The sequence below is a fragment of the Apteryx mantelli genome, chromosome 1, assembly GCF_036417845.1.
Source record: "Apteryx mantelli isolate bAptMan1 chromosome 1, bAptMan1.hap1, whole genome shotgun sequence".
NCBI classification, from domain to species: Eukaryota; Metazoa; Chordata; class Aves; order Apterygiformes; family Apterygidae; genus Apteryx; species Apteryx mantelli.
In genome coordinates, this window is record NC_089978.1 from 76668913 (window position 1) to 76686545 (window position 17633).

The 17633-nt window shown below is 40.5% G+C and overlaps 1 protein-coding gene across 4 annotated transcripts in view; it reads left to right on the forward strand.

Annotated features, from left to right (window-relative positions):
* LOC106491237 (cohesin subunit SA-2-like) overlaps positions 1–17260 on the forward strand; it is a 63003-nt gene extending 45743 nt beyond the window's left edge. For 3 of the 4 annotated variants that reach the window (XM_067295898.1, XM_013950808.2, XM_013950819.2), the window contains 11 exons: positions 863–940; positions 3023–3115; positions 3845–4010; positions 5891–6042; positions 6881–6982; positions 8300–8454; positions 8548–8676; positions 12131–12321; positions 13322–13496; positions 14505–14598; positions 16148–17260. In XM_067295898.1, the coding sequence (XP_067151999.1) occupies positions 863–940; positions 3023–3115; positions 3845–4010; positions 5891–6042; positions 6881–6982; positions 8300–8454; positions 8548–8676; positions 12131–12321; positions 13322–13496; positions 14505–14598; positions 16148–16156 (1344 nt within the window). In that variant the 3' untranslated portion in view covers positions 16157–17260. Of the gene's footprint in view, positions 1–862; positions 941–3022; positions 3116–3844; positions 4011–5890; positions 6043–6880; positions 6983–8299; positions 8455–8547; positions 8677–12130; positions 12322–13321; positions 13497–14504; positions 14599–16147 lie in introns of those variants that run through there. The other variant, XM_067295910.1, reaches the window with a different exon arrangement.
* Positions 17261–17633: the final 373 nt, after the last annotated feature.

The window sequence follows — 17633 nt, forward strand, 5'->3', positions numbered from 1 at the left end:
AATGTTATTGGAATGAGTAGATTCCATGCCATGGATTCATTTATTTGAAGATCTGTGATAGAGGAATCATCTGAAATCTAGATTAATCCTTTCTCATGCTCAGTATTTCACCTTGATTGTACGAGCTTGCTATGAGTAGATAAGAAACTGTTGGACAGTGAGAAGCCCCTTATGGTTTGCATAACTGGAAACCATATACTTTGGGCTTGTTGCTCGCTGATTGACTTTTGGTGAAGATGGTTTGTAATTACCTGTTGCCTAAACTGCAGTCCTTTGATTGTCTGGTTGCCTCAACTCAAATATTGTTTGTGCCAAGATGGAGGTATTTCCCTGGCATTACAAGTTGATGTGCTCCAGCAGTCGTTAATGTTAATCAGGCACTGTTTGCAGCAGCAAATATGGGGTTATACGGACAGGGGTGAATTTCTGCTGGAAGAGAGCTGAGAGTCTGTAGCCAGTGGGCAGAGGTATACTCCTTTAGATAGAGCATCGGAGCACCAAGGTTTGGCTTCTGCTCTGAATTGCCCTCTGGAGGAGTCTGCTTTATCCAAACACTGCAGAGAGATCCTAAGCAGCTAACCTAAAGTTAACTTCTGTGAACACCCCTATACGTTTGCTTGAATTCATTAAGATGTCAGGGTTCTGCAGAAACAGGACCTTAGTTAATAATTAACTTTCTCAGGAGGCAACATTTAGTTGTATGTGAACCTATTAAGTTTATTTTGGGGGTCTAAATGCCTTACAGGGTAGAAATGGTAGTGCAAGCAGTGTGCAGAATGTCAGGCTTGAATGCTTTGTTTAGTCCTGAGCTTTTGCTGTAAAGCCTTTCATGTAAATAAAGGACTTGTGTTTTTATTTTCAGATGATCCTGCCAGCTCTCCAGTGCACATACTTTTCTCTCCTGTGGCAACTAGCAGCAGTTGCGGAAAATTCTCCCAAGGTTGGCCACTCCGTATCATTTTGAAACCCAGGGTTGTGCTTCTAGAAGTTTAAATTGCTTTTCTAATCTCAGATGGCCAGAAAAGACACGCTTTCTCAAGATGATAATTTGTGTGTTTTCTTGAGGAAAACAAATTTAGTTGGTGCATTTTGTCTCCACCCCTCTCTCCCCCCTCTCTACCCCTCCTTTCCCCCCTCTCTCCCCCCTCCCTCTCTCCCCTCTCCCCCTTTTTTTTTGTTTGTTTATGCTTCTTCAGTCTGCAAGAGAATAACTGAACAATGGTTCACCTCTATTTTTACTGCAAAACATGTGCTACAAATTCCTGGTGCTTGATGGAGATAAGGAGCTTGTTCTAGTGCCAAACAGTTTGTTATTTTCTTGTTTTAAGCAACAAAGAGTATTCAGTGAAAACTCCGGGAAGTCTTACTGCTTTATTTTCTTCTTATTTTCTTGTTTTATTTATATATTGTGTGATGTATGCAGAAAGTTATTGAAAGTGTTTGGTAATATACTCATCAGCTGACTACTTACTTGGTTAATTGGTTTTATGTGGTTCCCAAGCTCTGCCAGATATTTCAGAAGACATTCTAGTTTTAAACACTACAGAGTAAAACTCTTTTATGCTTTGATTCACAAACAGATTTGTACCTGTGCAGTTTCTCTTTATGGTGATTTCAGATGACACTAAGTGTTGCTGCTTCTGCCATTCTGTCTCCTTGCTCTGGTTCTCCTGTGCATACAGAACAGGACACTAACATGGACATTTGTTTTGTATGAGAAATGCTAGCTGGGAGGTTACGCTTTTGGTGACTGATTCACTATCTATTCCCGTCCCATTCCATTCCTGAGTGGGTGTCTGCATCTCTCTCTGTTCTAATATGCTCTGCCTTTCAATCCAGACACAGCTAGCTTGACTGATAACGGGGCACCACATTTTTGAATTTGGCCTTTCATACGGGAACAGATTTTGATTGGAAGCGAGATGTTGCGGCCCACTCTGCAGGACCAAATCTGGATACTGGCAGAGAGAAGTTCCAAGAGCAAAAAAGAACTTTTCCTGGACAGCAGCTCTAGGACTGTTTCTTTCTCCCTCTCCCCTAATGCTGTTAAGGCGATGTTTTGCCTCCCCCTCCCCTTCTTCCCAGCATGCCCTGGGATGGATCCTCTTTCTTATAAAGATACAGTTGCATAGCAGGAAATCCAGCCTGCCTGTAATGGCATTCCACTTCTATTGACTGCTGAGAGCTCAGTGCAGTATAACAGCTGGACCTAGCAAAGGATCAAGAGATCTTTTATGTGGCTGTTGGCAAATCAAGAAGTCTCTCTTGCTGGGTTTATCCTAATAGAGGCGACTACGTTTAGGCATGCCAAAGTTAGCAGTGTAGTTAACCTGGGTTACCTCTTTCCATACCTCTGTCGAGAGAGAGAGAGGGAGAAAGAGAGAGAGAAAGAGAGAAAGAGAGAGAGAGAGAGAAAGAGAGAAAGAGAGAGAGAGAGAGAAAGAGAGAGAGAAGTCCAGAGGGCAAATCGCATGTTGGGTGCTGAAAATTAGGTGGGATGGACCAGGGTTTTTATACACTACTCCCATCTCTGAACTGGAAATTAGTATCACTGCTTTAAAAGGACAAGCTGAAGTGAATTTTGCAAATACTTGGATGTTTAAAGGGCCGTGTAAGTAAATAAATATCATCAGAGCTGCCCATCCTATAGACGGAGAAACAAGGAGTTTGTGACTTGCTGAACTCTACTAGCCTGAGCACATGTGACAAATGCACATTTACCTCCAGGATTTGTTACCTTTCTGCACCAGAGTGGGGGAAAAACTCTATGTTTTTATGAGTTGGCCTTTCTACCCCAGATATGGTTCCTGAAAGCAAGACATGTTTTTTTAAGTTGTTCATAGCTGGTAAGCTGCTGCTATTGTGAGATGTCAGTCTTTTTCATAATGCCATCAGCTGTGCTATCTGAGATGAATAGTATCTATGGAAAAAAGATGTAACCATTAAGTTTGCTCTATAATTCTCCATTGAATAGTAGTCCCTAATGTCTTAGGCCTGTCACTTTTCCTAAATATGTTTCTAGGAGACTCTTTTGGCATTAAGAAGAGAGCTGAGGCATTTCTGTCAGATTTGCATGTGCTTCCTCCACCATAAGGAAAAAGATGTAAGAGAAAAGGTCAGTGTTCGTGTATCACTTGATTAGCACTCATACTCACTCCTCCTTTTAAATGCTTTTCTTTTCATACCAGTATTTCCTTCTACTGTTTTTTTCCAATATTTTTGTCTTTTAGTAGAGAAGTACCTCTTAAAAAAACAACCCTCAACTATTTATTTTAAAGGAAAATTAAACTTATGTACATTAAAATGCTACAAAAATGAATGCTTTAATCAAGCATAGGTGTATGTCTGCATGGATCTGGTTGGAGAATCAAAGCCTGAATCTGAATGACTGAATTTGCCAGTTGATAATCACTGTGTTTTCTGATTAGACTGACATCAGTGTATTTGTTGCTATCATATTTTTATTAATGCCTGACAAAGGCATTATGACCTTACTATGAATATCATTTCAGCAATGAAAAATTGAGAGAAATTGTGCAGTGATTCACATATGTTAAAAGGCAGATCTTGTGGCATAATAGAGCTCAGCTTCCTTTCTATGGAAGTTAGAAAATCTTCAAGTATATACTGTATATGCTGTATCCTAAGGTATGAGTTCTGGAACGACTTAGCAGTGGCATTTTGCCCTTGGGGTCAGGGCAAATAGAAATCTTTAGCCCGAGAGGAAGAAGTAGAGTAGAAACCAGATCATCATTTGTGGTTTGTGATGGAGATGAAAAGTGGAGCTGCTATGGAAAGCAACATGGTTTCTAAATCCTTCTTTGTCTTTGCTTGCTTGATACAGGCCTTCATGATACTCTGTGACTGGCTGCTGATTTTGAGTCACCAAGATTCAAATAATAATGAAGCAGCAGGACTTCTAGATTATCCTCCCAGCACATCGCTTCAGGAAAAACTGCTTTTGTTTATCCAGGAACATGTTTTCATGGAGGAGGAAGAGGAAAGCAAAGGTTAGGCACCTTCATCACTGAAGAAGCAATGTACCATTTTTTGCTGTCATTTGTCCTCTGCACTGAACGTAGCAGGAAAAGGGGCTGGTCTACTTTTTGGCCCCTTTACAAACAAAATGACTTACTTGTTATTCACTGATTTATATCCACTGTGGATCAACCATGGGAATATTGCCAATGAGGTAACACAGGGGTGCATGAGAATGTAAAAGTATTTGACAGACTGACTTTGGTGGTGGAGATGATTGTGTTAACCACCTTCCTGAAAAGCCTTGCAGTGTTACAGTGTGATTCTGTCGATGCATGGACAGTTTCAAAGCCATCAGAGTAAAGGACTAGTGGATTTTGTTTAAAGGGGGATGGATTTTGCAGGAAGTATTATGCTACTTTTTGCTCTGTTGCCATTGTCAGATTCAGTTGCCAAATAGAGGCTGTTATTGTGAAGGCTGGTTTCTTTTGGGAGTGTTTTGGAAAGAGATTTGTGCTTCATTGTGGTTTTGAGAGTGAAGTTAAACAGTATGCTTCAAAAAGCAAAGCAGGAGGCAGGTATGTTCCTAGGGTGTGCAAACAGGCATACAGCCTGTAAGAAGTGGAATATTACCTTGTCAACCTCTGTCCTTCTGCTGTGTTCAGATGGAGTTCTGTGTCCAGTTTTGGGCATCACACTTCTCCAGGTCACAGTGTATATGGCAAGAAGTGGTGAGCCTATATTGCAGGAGGGGAAATACTAGGAGAGATTCTTTAATGGTAAAGGTAGAGATTCCATAGAAAACATTGCCCGAGGAGGTTGAAGTCACAGAAGTTTTTGGAATGGGTTATGTTTCAGGTTATATATGTTATGAATCTGAAACTGATGTAGTTGATCGTGCTTGGGGTTAAATGGCTTTTTGAGATCTCTCTCAAACCCATTTTGTATGATGTTTTCAGTTTCTCAGTCTTCCTCACAAAGGATCCCTGCTATCCCACTGCAGGCTCCTTCCTGAAAGAGTGATGTTGTGTCTTGCTGTGGCTTTGCCTGTCTGTGTGTACACCTGGCAACTACTCTGTTTCAGTTTTAACTCTGATTTGTAGATACTTCTAATTGTCCACTTGCCTTTTGTTTCCAGGCACACAGTGGTGGTAGAAGCAGAAACAGACCACGTGAAAATTATAGGTCAAAGAGTGAGCCTTTTGGCAATTGGCAGATTACATTCACAGCAGGAAAGAGTGTATCCCAGCTCTCCTGCTGCAGGAAGCTCTCTTCAAGTACCTTCATAGCTGTGTAAGAAGACTGTTAAGAATATTTGTTTTTCATAAGTTACCCAACTGGGAATTAACCCATTTTCCAAAGACTTAGTATATTCATAATCATGTGAAATTACTTTTTTCTTTCACTCTTGTTGATAACCACTTGGAGAGTTTCACCTGAACTCTTCTCTTGTTGACTGTGTAGGGGAGCTTTTGTAGGGTTGCTGATGAGTTAAGTGCTGGTCTTCTAGCGTTTGTGTTATTCTAAGGAAAAAAAATGTTTACAATGTCTGTCAGTGTTTGTCATTCAGTATGTTTGTGCTTTTTATTCTGCACTCTGGTTCTGTTCTGTAGTTGTGAGCAGTGTTGTACAAGGAGATTCTGACTAGTAGGAATGAGAAATCCCTGTGAAGATCAGAGTAGAAGACTATGTAAATAACTTGCTTTCACTGTCATCAGCTGGAAGCTTTGAAATGGAAATAAACCTATATCTTCTGATATACACAGAAATGAACACAAGTGAGCTAGCATCTGTTGCTTAGAGAGTTGACTGAACAGCTGAGTCTGTACAGTTTGGATGAAAGTTGGTCATTAAAATTGAGATGCCTTGAATAAAGTAGCAGAACAAGGCTTCAGTGTTTTTGTTTCCCTAGACCTGACAGAAGAGGAGGAGAGAAAGGACAAAAACTGCAAACTGAATGACTTGCACAAAAAGCGGAGTCTTCTTGCAGCATATTGCAAGCTGATAGTGTATAATGTGGTGGAGATGGCTGCAGCTGCTGAGATCTATAAGCATTATATGAAGGTAAGGTTTTAGATATGGTTGTTTTGCTTATCAGTGCATTTCAGTCATTGAAAGTGACTCTGGTGTTTATGCAAGGTGTAGGGTTAATAGTCTTATGGCTCAGAATCCGTTCAGTCATAAAAAGGCTATAAAATTAAGCAGGAGTGGCACAAATCTCTCCTTATTGCTCTGCAAAGGTACTTCACTGCAGACAAGGTAACTGCAAGTTGAGAGGAGGATATATTCTGTCTGAACATCTGCTCCTTGGCTCCTCAGAAGAGGCCATTGCAGAGATGTAGCTTATTGGTGGGACAATTCTTTAAATACAGACATTCTTACATCAAAACGATCAACTCATTTCATACAGCTTACACAGTCCATACTCAGATGGCCTAGATTTCATGTGGTCCCCCGGCCTAGACAGTTGGTAGAGCTTCAGCCCCTCTGAAGTGTTTGTCAGGAGGGCTGAGCACAGCACAGAGTGGGCAGTTGCCTTGTGCCAGCTAACAGGACATTGGAAATACCTGAATATGTGTCTTGATCTTCATTTCATGGGACTCAAGGCAAGTGATAGGCCAAATATAAAAACCTCTGTATTCCTCTACTGAAGACACTTGATTTTTTTTGTCATAATAAATACTTAAAAATTTCAGTGTAAGTTTAAACCTCACATTGCTCATAAAGGAGCATACCATTCTTTTATGTATGAAATAATATAAAAAGTCCAGTTTTCATCTTTTAACTTGGATGTACTAGAGATTGTGTTTTATGAACTTCTTTTGTAACCTGAATGTTCTGTGTATTCCAAGCGCTACAGAAGGGGAATGATAATTCGCATTTGTTTTCTTGCTATTAATAGACCTACAATGATTTTGGAGACATAATTAAAGAAACACTAAGCAGGACGAGGCACAATAACAAAATTCAGAGTGCCAAAACACTGATTCTCTGTCTGCAGCAGGTAAGATTAAGATTAAAGCAGGAGATTTGGAGCTCTTATGACAGCTGTATTGGTATTGGAGTCTTTTACTTACCTTGCCATAATCATTCAAACTCATTAAAAAACATAATGGAAGAAATTCCTTGATTTTACTTGTTATGCATATGTATCCTAGCATTTCATAATTAGAACTCCTTTCAAATCATTACATCTGTTTTAAAATGTAATTTTTTGCACAGTTTTTTTTTTTTTTTAAATCATCAGAGGCATAGTTTTAGGATTGGTGTAAACTTTGAGATTAAAGAGTATTTCTTGGGACATGGTAGGTGTCTCTGTGTTAAACAGAGGTTAACAGTATTCCTCTGTGTTTCACTGACCACCCTCAATTCCTGCTGGATTTGAGAAACCGCAAATATATCTGTGCCCAGCCAGTTCTAAGCCCCTGTTATTTCAGTATTTTTTTGTGGAAGAAAGTGGGGTGCAGCTCTTCTGAAGGGTCTGACTTGCTTGGACTTGCAGCTGCTGACTGGTGAGGCCAATCAGCTATTTTAGCAGCTGCTTTTGCCAGCTCTGCTCCTGACCAGTGTTGCTCCCAGCTTGGAGTTGCTCTGTAAGCCACAGAACAGGCTCCTCCCGGGGGGTACTGATACATGAGCTTTGCTCATTTCACACACATCACCAGGGGCTTAGATCTGTGAACCAGCCCCTGAAATCTGAGCTTAGATGATGGTAAGCAGCATTTGGCTACATGTATTCTGCTGACATAGTCAGGACTTTGTGTTTACGTATCACATAGACAGCAGGCCCTGTTTGGCCTTTGTTTGACCTTGAAAGTTTGCAGGTTGCAGGGAACAAGCTACCTCCATGTTCTGTTTAGGGGAAAAAAACCCCTGATAGCAACTGGGCTTGAGACCCTCTTTTGACCTTATCTCCCTCACAGAAATTGGACCACACTGCGACCACACTTGCTGCTGTATATCTGTGTTCTGACTTTCTGAAAACCTCCCAGGCAAATTTGGGTCCTTGGGCTTGATATAGAGGTCCCAACAGGAGATGGGGTCAGAGGGGTCATCACCTTCAAGGACTGGTTCTCTATATATACACTTTTTTTTTTTTTTTTAATTTCTGTCTGTCTGTTAAGCACAGCAGTGTCCTTTGTGTTAGTTTCCTCATGCTTGTTCCAGTGATGTATACTTCTAAAGTACATGAGTTGCCTGTTCTTTTGTAAGGCTTCTGTCTGTGCGAACAATCTGTTGCTTGGTGTGCATCTCTCTATGTCCTTCTGATACTTTGCTTGCCTTTAGGTTTACATACTGTTATTTGGGCCTTTTTTTGCAGCTGTTTCAGACACACGTAGAAAGCCATGACAGCAGCAGTGGTATGGACTTGTCCTCTGCTTCCTTCACAAACATGAAAGAACTCGCTCGTCGTTTTTCGCTAACGTTTGGCTGGGACCAGGTGAAATCTAGAGAATCTGTAGCCATGATACACAAGTAAGTGCCACGTGTTGTCACTTTGTCCTTGGTCATTGATTTTATTAGTTGTTCATTATGTTACTTTGTTCTCTATTTTTTTCCTCCCAATAGGGAAGGAATTGAATTTGCCTTTCAAGGAGCTACTGGAATGGATGGAAAATGTCTGCCTCCTAAATTAAGCTTTCTGTTAATCATCAGTGAATTTTCCAACAAGCTGCTAAAGCCTGACAAAAGGCTAGTGTAAGTTAAGTTCTTGTGCACTATCATACACGGACAGTTGTGTTCCTGTTTGTATCCCTGTAGATAGGATGCTTGACCTGCGATGTTGGAAAAATTGATCAGGGATTTTTCAGAGAACTTTTGAAATCAGTCAGCTGTTGCCTGGAGAGTCACTTGTTTGATCTCTTTTCCATTTAATTTTGTAGTAGCAGTTATTCCAGATTATATATGCAGTATCCGTTCTAGCCCTTTTTTAGACAGCCACATGTAGGAATTTTTCTAAGGAGAAGACAGTGTTAACTTGTTGGAAGGGATCTGCAACTTGAGTGACTAGTGGAGAAGCAGGAATGCTTTTCTGAAGAGAAAGCAAGGCAGAAAATATTGAGGAAGAGGTAATTCATGGATCATTATTTTGTAATGATCAAATTCCACAAGTTCAGGACTGGATGGCAAGTCCCATGTAATATGCTTGGAATAGAAAGATATACATGTCACTATTCATAATAGGGATGTTTAAGAATTTGCTGTTTACAGGGAAATGGGGCCTGGTCTACTTCAAAGCCTCTGTGTTTTACAGTGGTTTAAATATTTAAATTTAATGATATAAGAATAGTATCTTTATTCTGGCATCATTGGGTATTATGCATGCTTAACAGAGAGATGGATGATTATATTTGTTATTGCCTTCTTCACCTGCCTCAGCTCATTTTTAGGAAGGAAATAATTCCCTCTACTTGACCTTTGTCATTACTTTCTTGGTCAGTGCTGCTTCTTTTGGATCTCTGCACTTCAGTCTTCTATTTATAGACACTGTGAAAATAATTTCAAAATATATAGCAGGTATTTCCCTTTTCCTGAGAGTATATTTGAAGACTTTGGAATGTAAGATGAAATATTAAGACACATTTGTCTTTTTGAATTTCTGAGCAAATTACTCTAGTACCTGAGAAGAAAGGTTTCACTTTGGATAAGAAGCCAGCAGCGAGTAAAAAAAACCCAAAAAAAACACATCTTGCTGAGCCCCATGTAACTTGTTTGCTGCTTGTGTCACTTTTAACTTAAATTGGAGGTTAGCTTCCATGGGGTTCATCAACCAGGTTTTAAATAGCAAAGGTCAAGAGCAGTAAAATGTGTAATTTCCTGTTACTTTTTATGGCAAATAAAATACATTACTGATTGCCAGCTACCCAGACTGTATTTTAAAAAAAGAATTCAAACCAAAAATGAAAAATATAGAAGAAAAATATTTGACATAGACTGACTAGAAACCTGGTAGTCTAAAGTGGTTTATCTATAGGTAGTGATAAGTTCCCTTTCTGTTCTTACATTTTTCTCAGACAGAATCTTTGACATACAGCACTAGAACTGGTTTTGTACAATTTCTGTACAATTCGGCCCTTGTGGTCTGGATTTTAAACTGCTGTTATCATCAATGTGGTGACATTTCCACAATAAGTAGACTTTTGTTAATCCATCCTTGAAAAACTTCATAATTTCATTTACCTCCAGGGAGTATTTTTAATTAGACAAGAGGGAAATATTTCATCACTGATGTGGGCAGGTTTAAGGCTATATATCCTGATGATTTTTCTCCTATAGCTGTATTTAACTTCCTGACCTATGGTTATGTTCCAGGAAAGCAGTATTATATACATTCAGGCAGGTTTATTCCTTGAAAACTTTTGTGAGAAATACAAAACCTAGCAGGGAATGCTCCTTGACTTTAGTTTCTACTGCCTTAGACCAACCCACTGCTGCTGGAAACAAATGGGAAACAATAAAATTCACAGGGGGGGAAATTGCAGTTTTATCCACAACTACGTTCAGACTATGTTTCTAGAGTTTCTATTCTGGGAGGCTTAAAATGCCTTGCAGGGGCTGGAGATTATATTTTCTCGTAGAAATATTTAGGTTTAGCTGCATCATAAATTACTGGATGGAATGTTTTAAGTCAACGTGAACTTTTGGAAATAAATATCTGGTTATTTTCATTTTTGTTATTAATCATAGGATTGATGTCCAGGTCTGTATATTAACATATGTGAATGTACCTATAACAGATGAGATACAGAATATGGGCATTTGTTAGAAAGGAGTATATTTCAACACCATCTAAGTATATGGGTTTTAACCTCCTCTTCCTGTAATTGCTCAGATTATAGCAGTAAAATATCTGACTTGTCAATTGGTCTGTGCCACAAAATATGCACAAGAAACGAGTTATTGAATAGCAAGCAGCATGAAGGGCCTGATTCCTGAATCAGTAGGAGTCTTTCCATTGACTTTGATAGCAGCTGGATTAGACCTTAAAACAGTAGTTACAATACGTGCTTGTTTGAAACCAACAAATTCCATTACCAGGGCTTCTTGATCCCTGGGGCTCCCCGGGTGCATGACTCTAATTGTTTCAGAGTCAGTGCTTACCCTAACTGCCTCCCAGCTCTAGTTTTCTTGTTTTGCAGAGCGATTGAAATGTCTGATATTTTCCAGGCCACACTCCTAATCAAAGAAAGAATAATACACTGTGCAGGCTGGTGTTAAAACTGTCACTTCTGGTATTTGCTAAGGTGGGGTCTGTTTTAATAACACTGGACTTAATTTTAAAGTGATGAGCTGTAGCTGAAATGTAGCAAATATCCAGTTTCTAATCCTGAGTCAGACTGCTTTTCATTTCTTATTAGTTGTGAAATAGAAGTGGATGAGAAAGACTTTTGTCAGAAATATCCTTATTTTCCAAAACGAATGTCTGAAGGAGACCTCCTTGCTCCAGAAAAGGTGATAGCTTGGCAATTAAATAATTCACCTAGGATTTAGGGAGGCCTGATGTCAAATTTCTGGTTAGAATCTGGCAGAACAGGAATTTGAACCAATGTTTCCTGTATCCCCTGTATTGTCATAACTGCAGAGCTGTTAACTGCTTTTTTCAGATACTTGAAATTTTATTAGGAACCTGAGAGAATTGGATTGGGGTTGTTATGACAGTACAAAAAAATGTTTGTTTTTTAAATTTTGATAGAACAGGCACTTCCTGGTCCAAATCTCCCATTTCCTGACCTGCTATACTACTGCATCACAAGGAGTATCACTCACTTGGGTTCTTCTTTGCGTTGCAATCAATGAGGCAGGAAAAGGGGTGCATCCTCTCAGAGTACTGCTCTGTTCAAACTGCTTCCTGGCAGGAGCAATTGGCAGTGACTTTTCCTGCATAACGAATTCTTTTTAGAGACTGATGTAGCTCTGTAGTTCCTAGGAATCAAACGTTTCTAATGCTAAAGTTTAAGCAGTCTCTTAGCTTTGAGGGCATGTACACTGATTTTGATTTCTAGGAAACAGGATGCCCTTTCCTTTTCCTGATTGACAGTTCTGCCTGAACTCTTTGTAGAGTTAAGGAAAAATGCCTTTCTAGCAATACCTTCCCTGGATATTGAGGGAAAAGATACCGAGTTTTCTTATGCTTGCTTTTGGTTTTCTCCAGGTACGCTTACTTACAGAGGTATATAGCAGAACCACTGTCTTGCAGAGGAGACGAATGGCAGCCTTTGGTTTGGTACAGAAACTCTTTATTGGCAAATGAAGATGAGGAGAGCTCTGTCCTCAGCAGTTTAGGAGAGTGGTCCCCCGTGGGCACATCTAAGACATCTTCTTTTAAAAGGAAATTGTCTAATGGTATGAAAACTTCACTGTTCTGGATCAGCTGGGTTTGCCGTGTCCCAGCAAAACACACTTCTTCATGCTTTATATTAGCAGTATCACAGTTTGGATGTTGCAGACTTACCAGTTTGAATTCTGTTTTTTGCCTTCAGCCTTGTTGTTGTTAAAGGCCTTTTCATCACTCGCTAGGAGAAAGGTTGGTCTTTTGACCCTGCATATTCAGATAATCTTGTATTCTTCTCTGTTTGAGCTCTGGCATTTGTCTGTGCCTTTGGGGCTGGGTTCATTACTTCCAGTTGTTAAGTTACGGGCATTGTTGCTCTAGGGTCTTGTAGATAATCAAGAGAGGAGAGGTATTTCCAGAAGGCGATTCAGATACCTGGGCTGAATTATCCTCTGGGGTCTTTCCCTCTGTTGAATCTCTAAGGACCTGCAGGACTATGCTCCTGCCTTCAGGGGTTACAGTCATGTGGGCTAAATCCAGGCTTTAGCAGCTCTCATGGCTTTCCAATCTGTAATGAGGTATTTGCCCCACCAGTATGGTGAGGATTAGTTAAATGTAGTAAAGCCGTGATGAAAACAGTTGCCAGTAAAAATGCTCTATGTTATGGACACATACTGTTTTTGAAGGAAAGGGCATTTTTTTCCAGAGCATCCTTTAGTTTCTCTCTCATTCTTTCTCAGAGTTTTTCTTTTCAGTGACCTGCCTTCAAACAGCTTGTTCCTCTGTGTCTCAAAGGCACTCCTTTCTTGAGGTTTATGTAGACTTGGCAGTGGAATGGGGACAGGATCATAAATCTAAATTGCAAAAGTGACCAGTGGGCAAATTAATTTGATTTTCTCTTGTGTGGCTTTTAGCTGGGTCCTTCAACAAATGAATGCTTTGCTCCAAGTCTCTCTTTGAGCTTGGCCTCCATTGCTTCCCCATAGTAAGGAACGCTGCTGTTGGAAATGGCCATCTCATGACCTCTGAGGGTGAGGCTGAAGAACAGGGTCTGTTTACTGTCTGTTCCAGGGTCTTTGCCTGAAACCAGCCACACTGAAGCAGCAAGCAAAGATCCAGACTTCCAGTGTGCTTCCCAGCTTGCCTCCGCTGCAGGGAAAAGCAGAAAGAAGCTGAAATCTCGAGAGATGCACTTGCAGGAACATTTGCCATTCCTTTGTCCAGTAGGGCTGCAGAGAAGATACAGGTGAGAGTGTTACACTTTACAAGCTCCTTCACTGTCCTGGTATTGATAGGTGGGGTCTACCTACTGCTTTATATAATACTTCCCTGTGCAAAGGGACAGACTGTGTGTGCCTGTTGTCTGTCGTATAGGCTGTGTCCCAAGGACAAGTTGTGGTTTTGGTTTCCTCAGACCAGTATCTACATTTGCTGCTTCAACCTGATTGTTCCCCGCTGTCCCATGGCTCCCATTATTCCCTGGAGTAACCTCAAGCAGGCGAAGAAAAAGACAAGAAAGAAGGAGGATTCCCTGCCCCACTTCTCGTCTCTGATCCTGATCAGAGACCTGTGGTTTCAGTTACTCCCTGGCTGTTTGCTGCAGCCTGGAGATGAGTGCTTTCTGCTTCTCTGTCTGAGAGTGAAAGAGAGGATTCTTGACTCTGCAGATCTGCTACTAACTACTATGTAACTGGTGCCTTTCTTTTAGGAAGGTACATATCTGTGTGCAGTTTGCGCATGCACACGAGTGAAAACCTGCAGAACTGGATGTATTGCAGAAATAGTGAGTCTGCACTCTAGAGCTCTGTAACACACTTGGAGTGCTCAACTGGGACATCTTTTTCCATAATACAGTTCATTTATTGAGATGTTACATGCCATTTCCCTATGTTGGTAGGTTAAAAGATGAAACACAAATCCCAGAAAGATGCATATTTTTCCAGATCATGGGACACCTGTTCACATGGACCTGTTAAATACAAGTGAAATAGGAAGAACTTAATTAAACATGTAGGTGGTTGCAGATCCAGCCCCTGTTTAGATTGATGTTTTGTTTCTGAACTGCTTTAATAGAAATTCCTCAGAGCATAAGCTCTTCTGTATCTGGGAAATACCGGGCCAGAAACTTTGGGCTGCCTTATGTGGGTATCTCAAAACCAGATCTTAATGTGTGAGCTACTCTGCCTTAAGCAAAGTTGTGCAATGTAGAACCTCTGTTGTAAACAGCTTCTCAAGACTTGGCTTTTTGTTTCAGCCAACATGAAATCAAGACAGAAGCTGTCTCAGTACAGGATCAAGCAGAAGACACAAGTGAAGATGTTGATATTGATGTGGTTGGTGCAGACCAGGTAATGGTAATTTAGCCTTGGGTTTTCCAGCTCTCTGGACAACTGTACTTGAGGTGGGTGAATGTGAGTTCAGAACCACATGAGAACCCATTTGGCTAGCATGCTCATTTGTCACCCCTTTCAACCTGAGAAAAGAGGTTTTCATTTCTCCCCTTTCCAGCCCTGACTGAGGTCTCCTTGTTCAAAAGTTGTGTATCTGCATGTCTCATACAATTCTTACTGTAGCATCTAGACATCCTAAGGTACATTGAAAACCAGCTAGGATATGTTATGAGGAGGATCCAGTTTCCTTTTCCCATACTGTGAAACTTCTTAATTAAGAGCCATTTGCTTTAGTTGCTTCATATTACTGGTGCATTGCAGAGATCGTATTGCTGCATGGCCTGTAGGGAATGTCAGCTGCAAAAATGGTGTTTGCATTGTGCTCTTTAGATTGAAAGACTCAATGATGTGGTCTGACCAGTGGTCAGCCCAGGAATTTCTGTGAAGTGTCCCTTGTTTCTTGTCCTTTTCCATAAGAGCCTGTCTGGGAGATAAACTTGTCTCCAAACCAGCTGGGGATTTGAAGGGAAGCATGTGAATGTTGTGGGCTTGGAGAGCAGCTGGCATGGCCTGGGGTTTCTTGTGGGCACTGATTGCCTTCAAGATCAGATGTTAGTGTAGCAAAACTGCAGCTGTCTGCCTGGGTCTCAGCTCAGAAATGAATACTTGCAGCAGTGAAGGTCTTCTAGCCCTTTGGGACAGGAAAGTGCGAGGTCTCAAATAGGCTGTTGTAAATCTTGAGTCTTGAAGCAGTGATTGTATTGAAACAGGAAAAAATGAAGCCATGTCCACCAGCTGTCACTTCCCTTCCTTCCTCTAACAGTTTGCTGTGTCAGCCATTGCATGGGGCTAAGTTCTAGGTTTTCCTCTTGTATATGCTCCTGCCCTCTGCACTTGTAAACCCAGGGTTTGGCAGCCAGTTTTTTTGCAGTGATTCAGGCAGCCCCTTGATTTCTAGTGTCTTGTGATTATCTGAGATCTATAGCCACATTAGAAGACATTTTCTGTTTTTTTGAGTTCTTAAATGAGGTGTTCCTGTAAAGTTGAGCAAATGATCTCTTCTCATACTTGAGTGGTCCTTTAAAAGGACCATACTTGGTATGTAAAAAAAAAGAAAAAAGAAGAAAAGGTAGACTTTCCCTACCTTTTATTCTAGTCATATGCCTGTTAAAATTTAGAATACTGGTTTGTTTGGACAATGTGATTGGAGCAGTCAATAGAAGATAATAAAAGTAAATCAGTGGACCAAGACAGAAGCCATACAGAAAATGCACTAACATCCTCTACCTGTGTGGACAGTGTATACGGTGTCTTTTCTGGGCTCCTCATGGTATAGAGATACCTCTTTCCTGTTGTGGAAGCTAAGTGTAGTGCTTTCCAGTAGCCAGCTGTGGCCAAATTGCTAAGTGGATAGAGGCCACACCTTTATTCTAATTCTCTACGTGCACCTATATGATGTTTTCTTGACAGTATGACTGACGAATATTCTTTTTTTCTTCTGGTATAGGACAGCTGAGAAGAAGCTGACAGGAGAAATGGAAGTTAAGAACATGTTACCACTTCTTTCTGGAAACTGTTTAACCGAAAACTTGGTTGTGACAGCATCAACCAAGGAAGTGAGACAGTTCTTTTTGGGTATCTAAAGCCTAGCCAGCAAGTAGCAGATAGATACAAAGTCAAATCTCCCTGTGTAGGCACCCACTCAGAACCAGTTGTTAGCACTGTGGTTGATTTCTCCACATTGCCATTTGTCGGTTTGACTGGTATTGTGCTTCTAAGGTTGTGGGAGTTCTGGACATTATTACTAAACTTTGTCATCCTCGTCCTCTGTACTCTCTTGGAAAAATGCCCAAACTAAGAATTGGAATCAGAGTAGTTTAGAAATACTAGCTCAAAGAGTCTGTAAACTAGATGAGACTAACTAACTGGCTCAGATCAGACCTGGGGCACTGTTCTGCTGGATGCACTCTTTGCCATTTGAGATAACCAAGGCGCATATGTACTTCTTTGTACCTGGTCATGGGGAGAAAGGGACCTGGCCTAGGTGTGACCACTGGGTGACCACATCACTTGCTGGGTGACTTGGCTGTACTGTTTCCTGCCTGTTAAATAGAAAAGCTGGATCAAATCTTCTTAAAGTATTTCTGAACCCTGATGCTTATAGAACCATAGTTAGTTGTCTGTGGGAATCAGGGTATGCTCCAGGGAAACTTGCATCAAGACTTGTAGTAAAAAAGAAAGAAAGAAAAAAAGAAAAGAAAAGAAAAGAAAAAAAAAAGAATGGACCAGCTAACTAAGTATTTTACTTGGGCAGAAATCCTTTACACAGTGATAATGTATTGGAAAACATAAAGCTTGAAAATACGATGTAAATAGATTGTAAAAAAAATGGCAATTCAAAAGTAGCTTTTCCATTTTTCCAAAAATGTTCTTCACTCAGAGTGTTTCAGAGGCAGTAGGCCGGGGGATTCTGGCTGCTTTTGCTGACCCTTTGTCACTGCTCAATGGAATTGTATGCTGCATTCATCATCATCAATCAATCAATCAATCATCAGCTTTGATTTTTTTATTGTTTTGGATTGTAACTGTACAAAATAAACCACATACATAACCGCTGCTATCTATTAGTACTGGACAGTGCAAGTGATATTTCCACACAGTCTGGAGAAAGAACAGTAGTGATAATGGTCTTCTAATCTGCCCTTTTATTAAATATACAGAGAATTCAGCTCCCAAGAACATGAAAGTGAAAGCCATGAATGTCCCCCAGGTAACAGGCTATCAGGTATCCTGAAGTGGCAATAATGAAACCATTGTGTTTCATTTGAATAGTTAAAGTATTCAGTAAGCTAGTGCAAGGAATGGGGAGTTAGCAGGTGTCCTTCCTTAGCCCTCACTCCATCTCAGTTAGAATAGAAGAAAGTATGTTCTAGACTCTTAAGTCTCAGACAGGTGAAATTTAAGGCTGCTGTAGTCTTCAGCATTTTTACTGG